At 45.8% G+C, this 23,825-nt stretch overlaps 1 protein-coding gene across 5 annotated transcripts in view; it reads left to right on the forward strand.

Annotated features, from left to right (window-relative positions):
• The window catches only part of LOC131266844 (putative ferric-chelate reductase 1 homolog), a 37,918-nt gene extending 16,716 nt beyond the window's left edge, over nt 1–21,202 (forward strand). For 3 of the 5 annotated variants that reach the window (XM_058269505.1, XM_058269503.1, XM_058269506.1), the window contains exons 3-9: nt 17,626–18,388; nt 18,450–18,598; nt 18,666–18,822; nt 18,892–19,118; nt 19,191–19,547; nt 19,870–20,004; nt 20,095–21,202. In XM_058269505.1, the coding sequence (XP_058125488.1) occupies nt 17,641–18,388; nt 18,450–18,598; nt 18,666–18,822; nt 18,892–19,118; nt 19,191–19,547; nt 19,870–20,004; nt 20,095–20,232 (1,911 nt within the window). In that variant the 5' untranslated portion in view covers nt 17,626–17,640 and the 3' untranslated portion in view covers nt 20,233–21,202. Of the gene's footprint in view, nt 1–17,622; nt 18,389–18,449; nt 18,599–18,665; nt 18,823–18,891; nt 19,119–19,190; nt 19,548–19,869; nt 20,005–20,094 lie in introns of all 5 variants that reach the window. The other 2 variants (XM_058269504.1, XM_058269507.1) reach the window with 2 other exon arrangements.
• Nucleotides 21,203–23,825: the final 2,623 nt, after the last annotated feature.

Genomic DNA, 23,825 nt, shown 5'->3' on the forward strand with positions numbered 1-23,825 from the left:
TTCCATACCTTTAAAACACCCCCACGCCCGCCCACGGCGTACGGAAACGAAGGGAAAAACGAAATTTATCGCGCATTTTTGCGATTGCAAATTTTTTCCACCATTTTCCGCGGGCGAAGCGGAATGGGTGTTTATGGTTGGAATTATTTACCACCCACCGGCGGGGCCGTGGCTCCACTGGTTCAGCTGGTTCGGGGAAGTGGGTGTAAACTGTTGCACTTACCCGGTTTATGCAAAATATATTTATTCTGCCCCGCGCGTTCTACGCCGGCATCCGAAAGCTGATGGTCTGTAAATCAGTGGAAAAACCCGTGTACGTACATGACGCTGAGTTCAACCTGTCAAATGCTATTAACATATTAATTCTGTTGACGAGTTTGGTTGTTATTCCTTCACGGAGTACGCGAGCTTTAAAGGAACGGTTTAAATAACAGTTGGATGATGTTCTGTCACTACAATAGCTGTAAATTGGAGTTTCTTTCCGTCTTTAAAAAAAACAGTTGAACCGCTTATCCGGCCAATCGTTTGCCGAACCCGCATTAAACGCCACATATATCTTTTTGACACTAATTGGAAGCAACCGGCGGTTCTGTTTGGCTCTAGAATTTCAAATGAGTGTTTTGGGGTGGCGCTCCAAACCGTTTACTTCCAGCGGCGCACCGGAGTGTTGCTATCGTATGGTTAGAATCGAACCACCTGTATTCGACACGTTCAAAGTGATTGTCTTTTAATGCGAAGGAAACCACACATTGAGGAAGCAACCGTTTCGCTCGCCGGGAGCAAAAGGCGGAAGAAAGTTTGAAGTCCCCGGAAAATGAAGGGGAAGATAATTAAAAACGGTTCCGAATTAAAACAAAAATAAAAACCCCTATACGATCCAATGCCGGCAGCGACAAGGCAGCTCATAAACAGTTAGGCAGCTGATTAGACACCGAAAGGCACCGGGGCCCGAGATCGTCTAACGAACCGTGGCAAAGTGTCTAATTACGACCTTCACTTAAAAGCAGCGCGTTCAATAACGGTCGCGATGGTAACACACGGGGGGGTGGATGTACTGCGAAGTAGTATGGGAAATAGTAAATAGTAAACTCGCAGTGACGAGTGGAGAAAGAGAGAGGTGGCGGATCGTACATAGCAAGATGGAGATTGTTAGGCACATACGGTGGCAATAGTGTAAACTCCGTAGGAAGTGTACGGCAATTCATAGTAGGGGTGCAGGCGTAAGATGGTTGCCTCGGTGACCTGTATAGCGGTTTGCTGCGACCTTGAAAGTGCTTGCACAAATCACCGATGGTGTGGGTAAGGGAATAAAATAGAGATCTTAACTCTTGAATGACGGAGGTTTTATTAAGTCAACAAACAAACGACCCTCTTCGCTCACATCTCAATTTTATTATTTGATAATAGGCTACCACTTTTAAGATCCTATCGTATCCAATTACCCTTTCGGTAATCAAATAATCAGTAACAGTATACTTATTTTCGGTCTGTTAAAACATCATTATCTTAGCTCTCATCAGTAAGCTAGTTTCATTTTTCTATTAGTAAGGAAATACGAACATACATCTCCAATCATATTTTCTTTTTTCCCTTCGAAGGTTTATGTAGTCCAACGCCGGTTTCTTTCTAAACGGTCCAATGGGAAGTTAAAGGCTCACGCGTGGTTTCTTTTTCTCTTGCTACATACACATCCTACCCGTGAGATAAATGGAATAAAGACGTTAAAAGCTACTCGATCGATTTTTCTTATTGTTATCCGATGACGATCGATAAATGGAATGCATCGACGTAAGTGCATACAACGTTTGCCAAGTGGCATGGATCTGACATCTGTTCCACGAAGGTCTCACGCGACGGAAATCAATTAATAGTAAGTGTGAATGTGTGAGCTGTCGTTCGCGGGGGCAAGCTGAAGGACTGCTCGCATCAATCGATTTCCGTTATGCTCGATGACACAAGCACCAACGATTATAGGTGAACGTTTTCCGCGTCACTTTGTCGGATCTGACTTCCCATCACTTCCGATTGCGAATGAAGCAGACCGACAAAAAATAGGTGCAAAAACTGAACCGAAAAATGATTGCCAAAGACGGTCAAGTTCATTGTCTTGCCGACGTGGAAAAGGTGGCGCACGATGCTGGCGAATGGAGCCGGAAGTCGAGCCTCATCGTTCACGGATTGTCACACGTTTGATGAATGAAATTTTGGGTCGTGCCGAACGTAAGGAAAAAAGTGACTCCATCACACTGTTTCAGCTTAACGTTGGAAAAACCTACGCCCGCCAGGTGATATCCAATTTTCCGCCTGGATGTGCATCTTTTTTCCTTTGTCGGTTGACTCAGCCTGAGGGCTTCACGGAGGATTCTGCCGGTATAAAAGGGGTAGCTTTTGTGCCACTTGAAAAAACATCGTGAAACGCTGGGAAGGGTGAACATTTCAGCCTCGAACAGAAATGAATGAAGTGTGTCTTTTTGTGATTTCAAAAACGAATTTCACCTTTGGTGAGGATAATAAGATTATTGCGAGCGATTATTCACATTCATTACCCGTGTTTGAACATGAATCCGTCAAGAAATTTTTATGAAATCCTACATACGAAGCTCGAATTCCCGATCACTGTCATGGCGAATGACATGTGTGTTTATAGTATGATATTCTAATGATCGTATTGCTAAATGACATCATTTCGTTGGACTTTGATTAGGCCAAACCTGTCCGGCTGCTAGTAGTATCACCTCCATCGACAGAGTTAGTGCTGGTAGAGTGCATTCTCAGCTTTTCCTACGATCCACAGGAAAGATTTGATTGAGTGAAAATGTGTGCAGATAGAAACTCAGCCCGAGCGGCATGTCGAGCGGCACGTCAACGGCACTCTAAATTCATTCCGGTCTAGGAGCAAATTCTGAGAAATGATTCGTCGTTAGCTCCGGCGACTGCTTGCGCCTCATCGTACATCATGCAATCGCCAGCGCCAGCATTTTCGGGCATACCGGAGCACTCTCCACTCAGGTGCACATCGATCCTGTAGGATCCACCTCAAAGTGCCACGGGGCACACACAGACACACCCGCATTACCGCACGAAAAAGGTCGTGTCACGGATGTCTCGTCACGTCATCCTGCCAGCGAAAGGATTCTCCTGCTGCTGTGCTTAATGTCCCGAAGATTCCGCGCCGCAACGGCACTGCAAACAATAAACAGTCTCCCAAATTGAAATTTACACTCGAAATTGCTTTTTCCGGTTCCCGTCGCGGGGGGAAAATCCCGTTCCTGTCACGTCTATCGCTCCAGGGAGTGTGCGAGGTCGATTCCGCGGATATGATTTGACGAAATTCCGCAACAAACGATCGTCCTTTCGTTGGCAAAGCGTTGATGCTTCAAAGTGTCGGCTGATAGAGGGAGAGAGCGAGATAGATGGGGAGAGAGATAGTGAAAGGATCGTGAGCCGCAAATCGTACACGGGATGCGAACACATTTTCAAGCTGGAAGGTAACCGCATAAATTCATCCTCGGAAAGTAGTGTGAAAGCTTTTAAAAGCTCCCGTGTCGTACGGAACATGGAGTTCCGGGAGGGTTGGCAATGCCACCCTCGTTCGAGTGACTGCCGGGAAGTCAGTAGACATCGACGTGGCTTGGTGTGACGGCGTTCCAACGAAACTATTCTCGCTAACCAATCAACTTCAACTCATTCGAAAAACCCTTCGGCGGGAGCCGATTTTGGAGCTAACACCGGCTGAAGCCTGAAGTCTGAAGATGGATTTGCTGGCGGAGTCTGCGCCGGCATTACTTTGCCCCTTGCGGAACATTACGCGCTCGATTGTAGCGCCTTTCCGTCTCATAAAAGTCATTAAAATTTTAATACCCCATTCTCCGCGTGAAATCTTACTGCGGAGAGTGGTGGAGTGGAATGTACGCAATTGAAGCTGTGGCGATGTGAGTTTTGTAGGGCATTTTACCGAGGTGTGGTACAGTGAGGGACATAGAATGTGACTATCCAAGTAAGTAGACAATTTTGCTTCAAGGTTGACAAATAAGGTTAACGAAATCGTGCCACAAGACTCGTTTTAAGACGTCATGAACAATAAAACAAATGATTAATTGGAGTGCATTTGTTGGTTTTGTTGTTGAACAATTTTTCGAAGGCTTTGAAATCGTAGCAGAAATTTCTTCTGAACAAAACACTGTTTAATTTGTTTCTGACATGAATTTGATGCATGAAGACATTTAGTACTGTGCCTTATAAATCTTTTGGTTATATTCATAAATTTGAATCTTTGCCGAGATTCATTAGTACGAATTAGTGTTGGGTTCTATGCATCTTTCGACGAGATTTATTCACGTGAATCTTTGACGGAAGATTCATTCAGAATCATTCATTAATCTTCAGGGATTCATAAATTTTGATGAAAGATTCATTCAGATTCATGAATCTGAATCTGAATAACACAACTCTAGTATGAATTGTTCACCTAAGATTCATTCAGATGGATTCAAGAATATTTTGGGATTCAAATCTTGAATTGTAAATGTAATCTTTCGATACTTTCTTGAATCTTCCTGAATATTTTATGGATCTTTACCGAATCTCCATAATTCTTTCAATGTAGAGGATTATACGACCAAAAAAAGGGGGTCCCTCTACTAATTTTTTGCTCATAACTTTTCTTCAGTTGATGAATCTTAGGGATTCATGAATCTCTAAAACGAATCATTCAGAATCATAAATTTGAATTTGAATTACACAACTCTAAAGACAATAGAAACATTGTTTTATTTACTGACAATGTCTTTTAATAATTTTAAAGTATTTCTATGGTTTCTTTTTCGATTTTCATTGAGCGGTTTTTTAAATTTTCATACATTTTATTTAATTCTCTTTTTGAAATGAAAATACGAATGGTACATATCACACTGTAATCGACATCGGTGTAACAGGGTTAAGGAAGCACCATAATGATCATGGGATAAAATCTTCTCCAGCCTTCGAAATATTGAATATAGCTGCGGGAACAAGCGTCGAAATCATCGCAAAAGTTGTAGCCTCATACCCCATTTTGTTCGCCCCTCCCCCCCCCCCCCCCCCCCCACCTCTCGCGACGGAAACTGTCGAGCAGTAATTTCAAGTGACTTGACAATTTTGGCATGCGTTTGAAGCGTTCATTTGCCAGCCCTTGCCGTCGTCCGTCGTCAGTCGTCGCCGGTATGTTCTTCGGGCTTCGAACATGTCCGCCACCCTAAAATTCCGCACCCGGCTGAAGGGCTGGAGGGCAACAGAGTTCGTTCGTGCTGCAGAGTGCACTTAAGAGACGAAATATAGTCATTAACTGCTAAACACAGGGACGGCACACGCGGTCGCGTGAAGTCTTCAGCCCCATCGTACCTGTGTCGGTAGCGGTGTTGGCTGCGATGGGCACAATTTTGGCGGAAGCTACCCTTGTGTATCGTCGTGTTGCTGGCAAATTTGCATTTTATCAAATAGACCGAGCTTCTAGCGGTCGGTTTTGGGCACAGCGTCGAGGTGATATTTGGTTTCCCACCCTGAAGAGCTCCATTCCTCCGAATAGAGCACAGGGAACGTGGCGATGTTTGCTGAACCGATGGCAATAAAAGTAATTCACTTTCGGAGCTTTATTCCACCGCTTCATCCCTTGTTCCCCAGGGTTAGGGGTTATAGCCGGTCACGAGACCGCTCGGTGCATCGCAGCGTATCGCTGGCGAGCTTGAAGCACGTTCTCACAAACAGAGTAGAAAAAGCGGGAAAGAAATTAAAAAATCCCAATTGAAGCCCTTCGCCACCCGAACGGCTCGAAACCACTCTCCGAAAATGAAATGACACTTTGTTTTAAGCCACCCTCGACATCCAACACTACCCCCGGGGAGCAAGTCTTTCGAACTGTGGCCTATCTTGGGTGAAGTATCACTCGAGTACGTCTCCTTCTCGTCACCTCCCAAAAAGCGCTCCTCATTATCGTTTTCCCTTTTTAAAGCTGGCAAGAAATCAAATCTTCTCCAACGACCACCGGCTCATCATCAGGCCTTGCCGCTGATGGCCCTCGGGTTTGCCCTGAAGAAGGTGTAGAGCACCAAAGCGTGTGGCTCCAAGTGGTTTGATTCAACCCGAGGTGGCACTTCATTCGGCAGGAAAACGTTGGTCCCGCCAGACTGTGGCCAGAGGTCGCTCGAGAAAAAAAAGTTCGCCGATGACGATGATGATCATGACCTGCGGCGCAAATCAAGTGGAAAGATGCTGGGAGCGATGGAGAGTGGATCAACAACACCGTTGGCCCGGGGTCCGATTTATTGCGTAGCTGGCTGGTTCCAATGGAGACATCGCACAAGATTGCACCCGGGTACCGGGTGAAGGTACGCGATTAGCGTGGGAAACAGCGTACTCATTAATTGTGGACACTTGAGGTTGCTCGTAGCAGAACGCGCCATCCACGCCTTTCGGGCGCCGAAGGCTACAGTGCGTGTAGTGAAGTGGCCTTTTTTATGCCTCCCCCACCCATAACCTCCCAGGCACCATGGGCAGACAGAGTGGCCATATCTCGATGACGCCCCGAGCTGGAATCGGCTCGGGATCCCGCTCGTCGGCCATTAGGAAATATGATGCCCAGATTTATCAGGTATCAAGTTTTGGCGCGCGGCAGATTAATTGCTGCCCGCACGGCCGTTTACAGGCCGAGCCGAGCCCAGCGGTGTTTTACATAATTGCCGGATTATATATGGGCGATAAATTTTACGACTGCGATTGGCCACCGTTCAGATTTTCGGGCGCTCAACTTTCGGGGTAGAAGAACCTGGCCAATTCATGCTCCTCTAGAGGGGGAGTTAAGCCCACGAGCGTAATCCAAATAATTTGTGCGTCTAGACTATGCTCCTCACCTTAAGATAGTTAAAGCACTTTTGAGGCGTTCTTTAATGGAGGGATATCTTGGAGGATGAGTTAAATTTTATTTCTATTATGAACCTTTTCATCACAATTATCTTTTGCCAAAATGAAAAATGTTTGATAGCGTGGGTAATTGAAAAATAAATATTTGGTATATTAAGAGGTTCCTATATTTTCATCTCCTCCTTTTTTTATTTCTTTTTGTACTTTGGTATAACGACCGTAGTTGGTCATGCCTACTCTTAATGGACTTATAAGACTTTTTTTAGCTTTTTATACGTGGGTAGTTGGTCCTCTCTTACGTTTCTTTTTAGTAGGGCTAATTAGTTTTTAATTTATTGACACAATGGTTTTTGTTTTGTAAGATATTAAGTGATGGTTCTCAGTAAAGCTTACCTAATATGCTTACCATTATTGGCCTAGCAGAAGAAGTGGTTATATTTATAATACATGAGTATGATTAATTGTAATAGTTATGGGGTAGCATAAAATCATTAGCTACCATGTTCCTCGACAAAGTCGTTCCGCCGTTAACTGTTACACACGCGGGATGACATAGCAAGTGTGCGTTCAGTTACACTAGGCAGTGATATTGATTAATGTTGCCATTCTCATCATCATTTACCTACCGGACCGTCCAATTATCCCTCGACCACGGCCGGCTGACCTAGTTTTCTCGTGGTCCAGAAGTGTGCCGGTGAAAAAAACAAACAGAAACTACCCTTTTGCCTTCAGCCTTGTTTTTAGAACCACCGCCAACAAGACCACAAAAACCCTTTTCAGCACAACAGCTTCGCATATTTGTGGCGAGGAAGGGCTATCAACATAATATGCATGCTTTAGTAGGAGAAAAAAAGGTGATCAAACCGAGAGTGGAACGGGAAAAAAACTATATAGCATACCGATGTGCTAATGCTACAGGGTTTAACGCTGGCATTCCACCGGTCAACCGACAACTATGCCGGGTGCGCAATATTGCCGCCGTGTCACCGGTTGGTTTAGCGGTGGTGTGTACTTCTAAAAGTTCATTCGAAACCCATTTGCGGCACGCAACACGCGTTCGTTCGTTCGTTCGTTCGTTGCGGGTGAGTTTTTTTTCCTCCTCAGTTTGTTCCTTCAACCGGTCACAATTGTCACGTCAAGGCGAGAAGTCGAGCAAAAGCCCAAAACCGATGACCGTGAAGGGGCCCAGACGAATGACCACACGCCCACATGGCCGGAACAGGTACGAATCATTCTGATTCCACCGCTCACGGTTAAACCGCACGAAAAGCCCGCATTTGTCGCCGTCCGGTGGTTTTAAAGTCCGAGCGCATTTGGGGACGGATCGGAAAAAACGCCAACTGTGACGACAATGTAACGTTTGCTTGGTCCGAAACCTTGCTAGCTAGAGCACGATTTTCAAAGCATGGTCAGGAAGGCATCGTAAAATCTCCCACTGCGATGGTGGAGGTCGCTATCATCAACTCTTGGATTTATTTGAGATGGACGTGAAGATCATGTTTATCAGCATGAGACTGCTCTGCATCGGTCTGATCTTGACTTCTCTGAAGATCACTTGATTATTATCATGCGTCATTTTTTGCGCACATTTTTCTTGTGTGTGAGTGTGTGTGTGTGATGAAAGCGTGCAAATAAATACCATGGAAGAGTAAATTCACCACCTCACCAATCGTTGGGAAGACTGGATCGTTCCGTACGTTGGAACAAGTTGATTATTGGTGGAACGAACAAATCATCACAAAGCGCCGTGGATGACTCATACTGCGAACCATCTCTACTTTACCCCTTCGTCTGACGGTTCGACTCTGGAAAGCGCGGGAAAAACCCAACGGAAAATGATTCACTGCATTCCCGGCCACAGCGTCCAGTTTCGTTGGGGGCCTATTGCTTACGCCATGAGACTTTCAATGTTCAAAATCGTTCAATTGGAATGGTGTTGGTAGACAAAACTAATTAGTCACTCTGCGAAATTCTGTCTATTTCATCGTTAAACATGGTGCTAACCGAAATCTATTAGTGAGGGAATTTTGAATGACGCTTTGGGATATTTTTTTGAAGATATATTTGATGCAGATTTTACGATTCTAATAAATGTTCATCGTTTTCGTTTTAGGTAATTTACTGACGAGACGGTTTTGCATGATTTCTTGTTACATGTCGTGTGAGTATTTCTGACTTTATAAGATAAAACAAAACTTCCGTTATTCATCCAACTGTCAGCGCGCGATGAAACGTTCTTGATGGGAATGAGTTTGCAACTCAGGATTGAATACGGCTCCCAGCATGGCAACGAGTTCAACGTTTCCGATTCTCTCGCGAAGGTCATGGTTTCGCACCAACCGACAGTTTTGAACTCGTTTGTGCTATTTTATCCTAGCTTCCACTGCACCTCCTTCTCACAACGACTTGTCCACCATTGTGGATACCTGGACTCATGGAAAGGTATAATTCTGGTCACTGACCCGCGGAAGGACACTTGTGATTTCCCGCTGACTAATCGACCTGCCGGCAAATGGCTTTACAATCGTTCAACGATGCAATGGACAGTTTTCGTTCCAGCGTGACATTGCAGAGCATAAACCTATGCTCCACGGGATCGCAGATGAAGCCACTAAAAAGTAATCATCAGTGTTGTAGTTTGCATTGTCGATGTTCGTTGGAGATACTTTTTTCTACATATTGTTTATCAGTAGCCCCGGTCACGCGAGTAATGTGCTGTTAAATATCGTTTTATGCTACATTAATTGCATTAATAATGAAAATGTTCATCAATCATTCACGGCTTAACAGGCGCTGTGGCTTCCTTTTTTTACGTTGAAAACCATATCGTTTTGTGCGAATAACAAAACATTTTTTTACGCTTATCTCTCTGCTCCTGATAATGACGTAATGATAGGATTATGGTAAAACTCTGTACTGGGGGTATTTCCGCCTACAGCAGCATTGTACGTTCGCACCCTGGCATACCGGCCGAGAATGGTTTTTGCAACAATTATGCTCCTCCAGTTGCTCCGTAGGTAAACTTTACCGTAGATCAATTTATGCTATTAGGATTTTTATACGATTCGCTCGTAAACTTTCCACTCGAAACGATTTAGGAAGGAGCTTATGATCATTAAAAAATAATGATCAATGAGTGGATCTGGATTATATTTTAAACGCAAGTTTTTAATTCCACCACTACATATTCTCCCTTTTACCATTACAGATCGTTTATAATGGTGCGAATATTTTCTATGATACATAATCTGTTGAACAATAAAAAACAAAAAATTGGTAAAATTTAATTGCATCGAGATCGCTGATGATTGTTGCTATTAACCGATCGGTAAAAATTAAAAAAATCCTAGAAAGTTTTGAACTGTGGTTGAAGAAAAACCCACAATTTTTTTATCACTCGAATTTGTTTGTAACAGAAAAAGAGCGCCTATTTATACATTTTTCCGCGCCTATTTATACATTTTTCTATCTAATAGTTCCTTTTTCCTCTACTTAGTAATTTTACGTATTTTTAAACAATAATAAATATTTTGTTAGCTGAACAGCTAAATTAGGTTTTTTCCCTCTCTAAAAATAACATACTGCAAATAAACCCCTGACGTGTCAGACCGGGCGATTAATGGTCTTAAAAATGTGATTCTCCAAACGATTGTTTGAGGTAGCAAAACTAACCCCGCACGATGGTGTGTTACACATTAGAGTGCCCTCTCGGGTGTAAATTAGCCCCAGACTCGCACACACAACCGCACATACACACGCACACGACACGCCGCCGGTAATTTCACCTTCAGTCACAGACTAATCAGGGCTTCACGTGGACCGTCGTTTCGACGAGCGAAGTGGAGGGGACACAGCCCGGGTAGAAGGGTGTGCGGGGGGTAGTGAGTCGCAGCAGGGAACTCGCTTTGGAAAGATCGGGTCCTACGATTGAGCGGTGACGGCGCGAACGTCTTGGGCAGCGTGACTTGGACGGCCAGTCGTGTTCGAGAGCCGTTCGGAGGAAGTGCGTTTCGCTAAAGCGCTTCGTTGAGGTGCTTCGATCGAGACCTTAGTGTGTGCCGGTAAGTTGGGGACAGATTCTGGTACGCTCCCCCTCGCCCAGTGCGTGTGCCCAACCTTTTTCCGGCTGCTGCCCGCCAAAATCACCTTGAAGGAAACGCGAAATGGCGATGTGCGACCTGCGAGATGCGATCGCTAGAACTATACACTTCTCGAAACCGGTCCAGGGTCGGACCCTTGCCCGGCAAGCGGCACGCGGCGAGGGCTTGTGATCATTATCACCCGCTCAGTCGGTGGTGGACTAATGATTGTTTGCCCAGATGGTGACCCACCAACGCTCAGTAGTTACTCAGCCGGGCGTTCAGAGAACTGAGTGACACATGAGGAATGATTCTTTCCCGGCAAGTTTCTAGACGGATAGTCATAATGTTAGACGTGGACAGCAGTGAGCCCAGGGTCACCCAGGGGGTGGGTTGATAAAGTGTTTGCCGGGTGCCGTGTCCTTTCGTTTCCAGAACCTTATCGGGCCCGCCCCATCGAGAGATTAAAGCGTTCTGTTAAAGGGGTGCGAAATTAATTATGCCTTTTTTGGGCGTAAGAATAATTCACTCCAGTGATGGAAAGGTACAAGATAGAGCTGTGGGGTTAAAGTGAACGGCCCATTGTTCATAGGTGTGAGTCAAAGTTTTCGTGGCCCCCGTGGTGATAAGTAGGGTACTTCGAAAGACGTGCTGTGTTTGTTTAAAGTGTAAACTTTCCGCCGAATGTTATCGGTTGAAACGCTGTGTGCAAAGTTTGTGAAATACAGAATAGCCCAATGGAATGTGCAAAACAACAACAGAGAACAACACAAGTGGAAATCGACCACTACACAGTGTGCTATCGAAAGCACAACCTGAGCCAAACCGTCGATTCGCAAACCGATTCTTGATAAATATTTAAGCTCCCAATTAATATTCGTCGAGAACACTCGATAGAACCGTACCGTGGTTTTGAGTGGAATGTTCAATACCCCAAACGGACGTCCAAACAATTCGGAACAATAATCCGTTAGTTACTGTTCTTGGGCGCCGCTTGGCATGCTGAACACCTTCTCACTTATACTCCACCATAGAAGTTCGCCTTCCAGAATCAATGGAGGAGGAATGTATGTGCTTCCGAACCACCGTGGAGTAGTCTTACCGCGGCATGTTCTACTATGCAACTTATGGAGCTGCTTTTCCCGGCGTCTCAATTTCGAGCGCGCGCGAGAGATTCTCACGTGGGTAGAATAATTGACGCCGCCGGGTGTGTTTATTTAACGGAGCATTGGGATAATTTAAAGCAGATGCTTACATTTTCCACCACACAATCCAATGTGTGCGATTTGCGCCAATTAAGTTTAAAATAAATGCAAAATAGTGGCATTTTGCGTTGTGCGGTTTGTCTGCGATGGCGTTATAATGTTAAAGTGATAACGCTGAATATTTTACCTGCATCCTGTAACGAGTCAAACCTTTGTTCTAATGTGAACTAGTAGTTGCTTTTCATTGTTTTTCAAAAAGAAATATTGCCAACCAAACGCGGATAGAACAGGTTTTTTAAAGGTGGATATTCCCCCCCCCCCCTCCCGCCTCTTAAGTCGCGCATTAAAAGGTCACTGGCAATATGGCCCATGCCGACGGATAAATCAGATTAAGGTATGTCACAGTGTCGCACATTGTCACCTTCCGCAGTGCAACGCGTGTTTCGCGTCACTTTGTTTCGTACCGATTCGAATCGATTCGATCAATCGCAGGCGGATGTCGCCGGTGTAGTAATGGAATTAACGCCATGCGGCCGGAAGTGCACTTCGATTCCAATCAACGTTCACCGTTTCGGGTTGTGGGTGTCCTTCCGTTGTTTGCCGGGATGGAGGACAGAATGAACACACACCCCACCGCCACCCACTCGCCGACAGATGGGGTGAGAAGGAATGGTTCAATATTTGCCCAGTCCATCAATCATGCCATCAACCTGGCGAAGAGTTGCGGTTGCCAGTGGATGCTTTTTTCTTCTTCTTTTGCATGGTGAGATAACATGACGTTTCCGGTAGCTGCCGGCGTTGACGTTGGAAGGCGCTGGCGATCCTACTTTCCCTACCACCCATCTTTTCCGTGTACGCACACACAATTTGGTGGTAAATTTGGCAAAGAACAGACCGAAACCGTTGCCCTAGCGGTAAACCCGTTCCGGCGGGTGACTTCACGATGGTGAGCATAAAACCAACATCAGAACCAGAACCCAATGACATCGCATCCGTGCGGGATTCTGTTTTGTTTTACGGAAACGAAAATACGAATGATCGCATAAACTCCAGGCACCATGGAACCGTCTATCGACCACCTGGCGGATGGTGGCCTGTTTGTTTGATAATATGTTCAACAGCATCATTAACCTACTGGCCAACCGGTTTTCCAGTTCTATATCTTTGGAAATGAGTGGCGGAACAGAAGGGAGAATTAAATGTAAATAACTTTAATGAACAAGTTACGCTAAATGATCACTTATTGCTGTAATGATCGAGCAAATTACATTTGAATGTGCGTACATTGCAAACGTTTATTGCGGATAACCGTTTCCAATGAATGCGCAAATAGAATTAATTACAAATTCGTTGAGTGGTCTCTTAAATTCGTTAACAACAAATATTTCTGAAATGTTTATAGATCGATTATTTATGTGTTCGTGGAACATTTCATATAAAGTTGAATATACAATTTAAACTTTTGTGGGGTTTATTGAAAAACATGACGGAAGAAAATTTTTCGATTGGTGTTACCGATAATCAACTTTCTAATTTAACCAATTCGGCTATTGAACCGCATATATAATTTTTTTACAAAGCAAGAAGCATTTAAAATACAATTTAGAAGACTATTATTTCCTAGGGAATATTTTGAAACGTACTTTTTGTACTTCAGTGAAGCAGAAAGCAGTAATTATCAATTAATTCTCTTTTTCAAGTTATCGATACGTGTCAGAAATACGTTCGAAGAGCAATCAACTGTATAGTCCATTCCAATTTTCCATTTTTTTTACGATCAAACAAGGTACTTTTGAATCATGGTCAATTAAAGGGGCACACATTTCAGAGGCCTAAATTCAATCACGTTGGTATTGTTGAAATAAAAACGCACTAAAACAACGAAGAACCTACATTCTATTCCATTCCCCGCGGTGCATGGCCTACTAAATGGAGTTGTCCGTCAACCGCTAAAATATCGTATCAATGTCGTTTCATAGTTTGGAAAGAAAAATAAAACCGTTGTGCGAATAAAAAGCGTGTCCATATTTGAGCCGCGTGACACTGTTATATCCGCGTTCCGGCTCTTTGCGCCACAATCGGTGAAATTGAATAATTAGCAAACCTGCACCATACCGAAGACATTAACCCAAAAACACGTCTTAGTCGTCATCGCCGTCATCATTGTTGGCTAGATGATCTAAACCAGTCTCTTCCACTGTTTTTTTTAGCGGCGAGCGAAACGGAAGCGGATTCGAATGGGATGGAATATGAATTTATGCACGGAACGACGCATTTGTTTTATATTTGGCACACAGTTGCTTCCGGATCATGCACGCGACCCGACCCGGGCCATTCGGATGCCATTGGCATTGGCGTTTCAGGTGTGTGCGGGGGAGGGGAGCGGATGACGGGGGTGACGGTTTATCGGAGTTAAAACAGCCCGAGAGCCGCATTGGTTTAAGTGCCTCGGTTTTGGTCTGATCTGCAAATCGAGATTGCGAAGGTTCACGAGCAGATGAGGGCGGAATTTGTTGCAGGGGTTTCCTGGGGGGGAAGAGGGGGGTTCTGTACGTGAGCGTATTTCTACCAACGCTCGGGAAGGCCAATAAACGTGCCGGCAAAAATTGCTTGCAACCCTGCTTGCCTCCGGTATGCGAATCTTACGCTTGACATAGTTGAACCGCTTTATGTTTTTCTTTCCATTCCGGCGATCCGCTGCTTAGTGCGCCATAAATAGTTCCGTGAACTGCGGATAGAGCCTTCGAATCGTTCCTTGAAATAGGCCACTCACTTGTTATCCCTGAAATAGTTGGAGTGAGCTACGTGAAACAATATAAATGATCCATCTTTTGCGCATTATCGTTTCGTATTGGATTGATTTTGACACGTTTATTTATGTTTAAATGTCGTTATAATTCTTTGTTTTGAATGTAAAAATTTCTGTTATTATTTTTCAAATATACTACGGGAAGAGAGTCTATTATTCAGTGAAGTCTTGTGACTGGGGTTCAAGCTTCAGCTACATCGCTCAAATGCAGTGGCACAAATGCAATAGCAAAAGAAGCGAGTTTTTCAATTAATAATCATGTCGATGCTACTGCCATCGGACGAGCGAAAGGTCAACGTCCGCTGCTGCTGACACGAGATGTAAAAAATTGATACACTTCCCTGCGGACCACATGCAACGTCATTGCATTCACGTGCAGCGCTCGAGAAGCAGAACAATGCAAAAAAGAGCGAAGAGGGTAATAACCAACGGCGTAATAATTGCATGCCACCGGCCGTGGTTGGTTTTCCGAAGAAAATAGACCATCGATTGGGCCGCAGCGAGAAGAAAACTGACTGACTGACTGACCGTATGGCTGACTGAGGGAAAACACCGACCAGGCCGGGTTGTTCATGCATCGATTTCAAACGCCTCCATCCAGTGCAACGCTGTGGTCATTTTGTTACACGCCAGGGTCTCAGCACGACAGACCCGGTGTCCCTGGTTGTGTTACGATGGTAAGCTGTTTGCTTACCACCAGGGAAATGTTTGCTGAACCCCTTCCCATTCGGAGGGCAATGCACTTTTCCCAACCAAACACATACACATAGCAAAAGGACAACGACGATAGGACCCATCGATGAACTGCAGCTGGTGTGTTCCATAAAAGCGCCCACCATCGTTTGCCCATCGTTTTATTTTAATAGCAAGGATATTATTTTTCTCGCTAATCTACACACGACCAATCTATCGATCGAACAACAAAATCGGGAATCAAACTGGGAACCCCCACCGGGCGACGGGCTGACGAAAGAAAACTGTGGCGAGGAAAACAAACTGACCCCGATTGGGGATTTATTCCGAAATCCTTGCCCTCAATTACCACTTCCGGTCAACCGTGGCGACCGTAGACGCGGGGAGGGAATGCCGGAGGTGGCGTGCGGGGTTCGTAAAATCGCCCCATTTCTACTAACGTTCCCTTTCATCCCCACTCGTTCGCATTCCCTTTTTGGCCCTTGGAATGGAAGGTGTTTTCATTATTTTATTGTTCCTTGCGTGAGCTTTACCATTCCAGCGTAGGCGAGCCGTGGAAAGTCGGTTGGAAAATTCATTGTTTTCTCATGGCAGTGGGTGGAAAAACGCTCGAAGGGTTTTCTCACGCTTTCCACTCCACCCACACGAGGTTTCAGTCTTTGTTGTGTTGAAGCACGAAGGAGATGTGTGTTGCTTGGCCGATCCGGAGATCTAGAAAGCGGCATTTGCTTGCTCCTTAAGCGATGGAGGTGCCTGGTCCGTGTGCACCTGGCCATTAAATTACGCTCTGAAGAAGCGGTATGATATAGTGTTGCCGATATCGTAAGTGGAAACGAGGAACGTATATTGTTGTGAAAAACGGAAAACAAAAAGCAAAACATGGTTGTGCAGATTGAACATGATATCAAAACGAAAGAGAAAATACAACAAGGATCCAAAAAAAGGAAAGAGAGGAATAGTGAAGTGAAAAAAGAAAAATAAACAATAGGATAAAAGCAAAAGATACCGAATGCTAAAGGCAATGAAATTGTCTGCGAATGAAACAAGAAGACTGGATAACAAAATGCAAAGTTGCAAAAAAAACACTAGCAACAAACATTGAAGAAAATGGACGTAAACTGTGGGGGTGTGTTTAGAAAAAAAAGAAAGATGGAGAATGGGCAAAAAGGAACATAGTCGTATTTTCATGGAAAAATACAACATAAAGCCTGTATACGAAAGCAAAACAAAACGAAACACTTCGCGAGTGTTGATTGTTTTGTTTTGGTGCTTCTGATACTATTTTTTCCTTTTCTGCTTTTCCGAGCCATGTTTTTCCTCGTTTGTGCACCGTTTTGGTTTGATTTATGGGATCAATTTGATGGGTCTGCCAAGATACGGTTGGTTCTGTGCCTGTTTTCCATTCTTTTTGTGTGTGCGCTTATTGTCTTGACTCACGCCCCTTCCCCTTCTCTCTTTTTCCACCTTCCTGGATGCTTCCGAGAAGACCACCGAGAGGTTAAGCATTTTTCATTTTTCCCAGCCTCAATCGCACGCCAGTTGATACACACAGTGGGGCACAAGTACAATGTTCGGTCGTTAGGGTATTGAGTGGTTCGTGAGCCGAAGGGCAGGACTTCCCCCGATGGGGGAGGTGAAAAGAAAAAAAGCAGGGCGTAAGGAATCACTTACGTATTAAGCCTTGATAAATGTGTCAATAATGATTAGATTTATTGGGTTCACTTTTTTTCCCACCGATTGGTTCGATTCGGTTCTCGCGAGTAATGGGGGCAGGTTTTTGGCGGGAGTCAAAGGATGAAATATATTTTACGCTGGTTTGGCGCACAAACGCAGTGACCTTCGTTGGGTGGGTAATACCTGCTAATTTTCATTTATTTATTTTATTCAAGTGAGTTAGTGGATGAAAATGAAATCGAATTTCTCGCTCCCTTCTTCTCGCCAGCAGAATAACCAAGTCAGGATGCTTCCACTGCTCGTGGCACTGGTGCTGAGCACCTTGGCCACACTGAACGCCCTTCCCAATGGCGCCCCGACGTCCGTGTGTGACAACATGCTTCCGTTCCACGGCGGTGGCATCCCGCCGCTCACCACCAAGACGCCATTCACGATCACGCCCCAGTCGTCGGTGATCGGCAGCGGGCAAACGCTGAAGTTGGACATCGAATCCTTCCCGGCCAACATCGTGTTCAAGGGCTACATGCTGCAGGCCCGTCAGGTCGATCCGCCGAACAGCATCGTTGGGCACTTCGTAAGCACCGACACCGACGCCATCAAGCTCATCGAGTGTCAGGGCCCGAACGATACGGCCACACACACCTCGACCAGCCAGAAGCGCGACCTAACGCTGGAGTGGACCGCACCGGAAGGCTTCGTCGGGGACGTCGTGTTCAACGCAACCATCGCGCAGGATTACGACAAGTTCTGGGTGGGCATTCCTTCCGATCCGGTGCGAGTGGTGGCCAGCCAGACGACGGTGGCTCCGGGATCGAGCCCCACGAAGCGACCGGCCACGACAACCACGGTGCCACCGTATCGGCCTCCGCAGACCTCGGCCCCGGTGGCCGTGGATCCGATCTACGCCGGTTGCGGCGAGAGCAAGGGTTGCTTTGGCTTCCCGGACGGTTGCGTCGACAGCCAGGACTGCCGGGCGGTGGTCACCATCGCCGTGCTTGGAGCACGTTACGTATTTGAACTGAAATCTGGACACAGTGAGTCATAGACCGCACGTAAAACGAACGTCCGATAATCCTCTCCTTTCTCCCTTTCCAGATCGGCCAGCGTATGTCGCGTTCGGTCTGTCCAACGATGCCAAGATGGGTGACGATTCGGTGCTGGAGTGCGTCCCGGAGCAGGGAACGGTTAATGCTTACGCTTCGTGGACCAACGTTGGACCTTACGGATCAACCCGCGTGGGAGTGGTGAGTTACTTTCATGGTAAACACAATAACCTCCTACTTACAACCCGGACATTCGTTTGTTTTACAGCCACAAAACATCTTCCAAGTGCTGGAGAAATCCTATAACGATGGCACGATCTACTGCAAGCTGGAACGCAATGCCGTCAGCACGGTCAAGGGCCAGAAGTTTGATCTGATGAGCGACAAGTTCCATCTTCTACTCGCCGCTGGCTCGTCCGTGGAATGTAAGGCAAAGCAGAGACGGGTTTTCAATGGGACAGATTTTTATGGACCTTCTTTTTGCCCTCTCGTAGCAACAAACGTCAACTATCACGACATCGGACGTCACGTGTCCGGAACGCCGCAATCGCTGGCAGAGGTTGGCCCGGTGCAGGGATCGTCCAAGCTGTTGCTACGCCTGCACGGTGCCTTCATGATCACGGCCTGGATCGGTACGGCGTCGCTCGGCATCCTGCTCGCCCGTTACTTCCGCCAAACGTGGGTCGGTAGCCAGATGTGTGGAAAAGATCAGTGGTTTGCGGTAAGTCGTGTGATTAACGACCTTGCACGGACGCCTTGCAACAATCCCCTGTTACCGTTTCCCTTCCTTCAGTGGCATCGGTTCCTGATGGTGCTCACGTGGGCGCTCACCGTTGCTGGAGTTGTGGTGATTTTCGTCGAGATCGGTGGCTGGTCGCAGGTGCGCAACCCGCACGCCATCCTCGGCGTGGTCACGACCGTCCTGTGCTTCCTGCAGCCGCTCGGTGCCTTCTTCCGGCCGCATCCCGGCTCCAGCAAGCGACCGTGGTTCAACTGGCTGCACTGGCTCGGCGGAAACCTGGCACACGTGATCGCGATCGTGGCAATCTTCTTCGCCGTCCAGCTGCAGAAGGCCGAGCTACCGGACTGGATGGACTTCATTCTGGTCGCGTTCGTCGCGTTCCACGTGTTTATGCATTTGATCTTCTCCGTGAGTATAACGGGTGAACCCCCTCGGAACGGAATGGGTGATAAATGGGAGGTTTCGATGTGTTTAAGTGTGTTCACGGCTCAATCTAACCGGTTACACGGGGAAAGATTCAATTGCGATGCAAACTATTCTTCCCACTCGATTTTACCACTCGGTACTAAGGCTCTCGTCGTGTTGTACATAAACGCAAGCAAATCAAGCACCGCCTAGGGATGTAAATACAACGTGTCTTTAACTGAGCGACAGGTTTCTTCATCTTCCGATACTAACCCCCTTTACCGTGTGTTCTCACCGAACGGTTCGACAACGCATTAAAATGTAGATTTTCTCCTGGGTACAGATCGGTGGGTGCGTGAGCGAGCGAAGAAGTGGCCAGCGAGTGACGTCCTTCCCGATGGCCGACATGACCCCGTCGCGAAACTCCATGAGCTCCAGCGAACGCAAACAGGATGCTGCTGTACGTTCTAGTTATAAGTTCATCCGTGAGCTTTTCTCCAACAGAATGTGTATAATTTTTCCCTTTTCTTTTCTCATTTACATCCGATAGTTCTCGGGCTTCCGCAAGTCGATGCTGTTCCTGTACATTCTCATCGTGCTCGGTCTGGTCATCGCCATGGTGGTAATTGTCGTGCTGGCGCCGATCGAAACGGCCTACAACAACATCAAGGAGCAGATCATGAACTAAGGAGTGTCAAGTGGAATGCTAACGCGATCGATCGAGTAACCATGGAAACGATTGCGATGGTCCCGGAGCAGTTTGTGTATATTACTTTTCTAGAGAGCTTTCTAGCAGGCCGGTAATATAAGGGCACAACTCAAACCAAGAAGTTAACCGTTAACCACACGATCCACGTGACATGTAGGGAAGAAAATCCTTCGAGGCAGCAAGACGAGCTGATGTCGAGTGTTGCCAGGATTTGTTATACGATATTGTAGATAACATAGTATTCTTCACCCTCCTCTTTCTCCCACTCACCTAATCCTTGTACGTACCCTTCGAATAGTCCTAACATTCCTGTTCTCCGTCTCATCTAAGAGCGTCTTTTGATAGTGTATGATTTGTCGACAACATAAGGATTGGAAACATTAAACGTGCGGATTCAGATCGTTCGATCGTCTAGCGTGAGAAGCGATTAGGAACTAGCCGTCCCCAGCCGTTGTACAGTTTAAGCGTCACATATTTATAGCCAGCCAAGTTTGAACGCTCGGGATGGATTGATTGTTAAGCCAGGTGCCTTAAGGATGAGCTTCAGAGCTTCCCGTTCCATACTGTGGTTTTTTGTTGTTGTGTCCGTGCGCGTTTTGTGCCTCGTGTAAGATGTACTACGCTGTTGTCTAATTCCGTCTTCCCGTTTTCGACGGAACTCGGGTCGGAAAGTGTATCTCACATTGTTCAACCATTCGTAATCAATCTTCGGGTCAGTAAAAGTATTAGATAGGAACCAATCGGCGCCAATAGGGTCAAGCAGGAAACCATTCCAAGTATGCTCGGAACAAGCAACACAAACACACGGATATAGAAGGGAAATGAACAAACGATCAACATTGTGCCGTGCAGGATGGTGCTGCGCATTTCTATAAGCAGGTTTTCTTTTAGAGCGTATTTAAGTCGAAACATAATAAATGTTGCCATTGCTAAAAACAGTGTTCTGCTACTTTGCTGTTTGGTTTACTCGTCAAATTTGTTCAAAGAGGCTTGATCTCATTTCATTTGATGCATCTCGGAAATAGTTTTAATTTCGCAGCAATTTGAAATTATTATCAGATATTCGATACTTTTCGAACTCGTCGAACAATCTGTTCAATGTCTGACGGGTTTCAAATCTGTGGCACGTAAATCCTGACACATGATTTCACTCTATGCCTCTGCTAAGCTTCACCAATTGCTTCGTGCGCCTAGACGTGTCCCAGAACGAGCGAATAACAATAGAGATTTCATTATTTCATTCGATGAAAATGAAATTAATAATTCCACCTTATTAGCCATTATCGCATGCTCGGTATGCAGCGGTATGACGGCAACCATCTGGCCGCATCGTTCCATAAATTCCTACCGGGAAGCACACCGATGAATGATGCCCTAGGAGTGCACGGTGTGTACCAGACTGGATGTCTACTTTCGGGGATGAGATGCCGCTTCAACTCTCTACCAACCGTTCCCGGTCGGCCAGGAGCGCGGGCTCGTAATCGTTCTACATCAATAGACCACCGTACGCAATATGGTTTCGGTTGATCGGATGCGTCGGTTTGGCGGGGAGTGCAAGTTGTGGTAGTATTTATCGGTGGTGCACTAATTAACACAGCATCGGCATTCCGGTGGACGTGTGCATGCCACGGAACGGGAACCGGTGTTTATGCAAAAGCGGAAGCTGACGTGGCATCGCGTCACAAGTGAACGCTTGAGGGTGGCTTTGGCGGGGCCGTTGGTTAGGTGATAGTAAAACTTCGTCCAGATAAAGTTAGATTCATTGGTATGAAACATCATGCACGTGAAATTTGCAGCTCGTGCGAGAAAGTTCTACCCGACGGGATATTTTAAGTCGTATTTTGCTTCGCTCGACGAGGGAAGCTCTTCTTGGTGATAGTGAACTTGTAATCTCGGGAATAAACCGATGATTAAATTATGTTCGTAATTTTATTAGTTATTTTTCTTTGAATGCCGGGGCTGAACATTGACGCCATCAGTTAAAATAATAAATAACACTTGCAATTTACGGTTGGTTCTTATTAACAGAATTTGAAACTCTCTTAAATTAAAATCAGTTTTACACCCATACAAAACGATCCAAATTACATTGGATTTATCGTTCTTAGTTTCATCTAGCAGGCGGTTTTCCCCTTTTTTTCAACTAAGTCGCCTAACGTCTTTTGGTTTTATTTTGTCCTGCTCTAACCGGCGTCGTGCCTCAGTGTGCAGCTGTGATTTTCTCGCCTAAATGCACGCAACCCGCATAACCGGGTTTCCCGATGGAGGTGGAAACCTTCGCTCCTTCCGTTCGGGGCACACGGTTTGTGGCACCTGTTTGAAAACTCCGTGCGATGCGATCGATTCCACGGACTCCACGGCGGCCATTTTATGCCCCATATCTTCCTACCGTATCGCGTAGGTGGAATGGAAACTTTTTCCCCGCCCCAAGATAAACATCGTTGGATCGTTCTGTGGTAGCAATCCTTGCTCACAGTCGCAGCAGGTTGCCCGTCCCAATCTGCTTCGTCTTTTCTCCGTACCACCGATTTTCCACATTGCGTCTGGCGTTTCCACCGTCGATATGCGTTTTGTAGTTTTCCCCCGCGAACGGTTCACGTGCACGCTCCTTTTTCCGAACACCTTTCCCTCGCACGTGCATATAAAAGGTAAGTTTTAAATCAGCATTATAGCGAACTAATGCCATGTTTCGGATAAACGGAACACTTCAGCAGTTTTTGCCCGCCAGGCGGAAGGCGTCGGTTGGTGTGTGATGTGGCTGATAATTTATTCTAGCCAGAATTTATGGGCTGTTTTTGTCTTGTCTTCTTCTTCTTCATCTTCTTTCGTTTGGTTGCTCGGGGCAAGCTCTTCGTCTTGGTACGTTCTTGAGGCACCGTAAATCATCGTTACGCCGGTTTGGTGCAAGTTATTATGCAACTACAACCACGTATGCGGAAATGGCCAGTTGTAATCTTGGTTTATGATCTTGCAAAAGCAGCTAGGTGCCCACGGATAGGATTGAACAGATTTCAAAACCAATGAATCATACTGCACCCCAAGCATGGAAACAAGCATTCCCGGGGCATTCGGCGAGAGCGTCCCAAGGTGGCTCGTTTGAAACTAAGGTTTGTCTTCAAGTTTATTACAATGATGTTGTTATAAACTTTTGATGTTTTTTATTATTTTCCTGTTTGGTTTATTAGAAAATGGTTTGATTTTGCGAGCTCGAGACTAGGGGAACTTCTAACGATTTCTGTCGTAAAATATTTAAATTCAAATAAATAATACAACCACATTATTCGATCCTAACACAAGCCTAACAACATATCCTTCCTGATTAGCAAATAAATTGAAAATGTAAATTTTATCTGTACCATCCAGGTTTTCATTCCTGCCACACGCTCCTACTAATACAGGAAATGGTAGTTTTCCATCCGCGGTTGACGACTAACAGTCTCATGTAATTACAATAATCCCATTCGTAGAACGGACAAAGGGGAATACTTCTTCTACTCCGGTCTACCCATCGCTCGGAGGCTTTCGCCAGAACCTACTCCCAGTAGCTGCAGGATGCGCCGGAAAGTAGATGC

The sequence above is a fragment of the Anopheles coustani genome, chromosome 2 (assembly GCF_943734705.1).
Source record: "Anopheles coustani chromosome 2, idAnoCousDA_361_x.2, whole genome shotgun sequence".
In the NCBI taxonomy this organism is placed as follows: Eukaryota; Metazoa; Arthropoda; class Insecta; order Diptera; family Culicidae; genus Anopheles; species Anopheles coustani.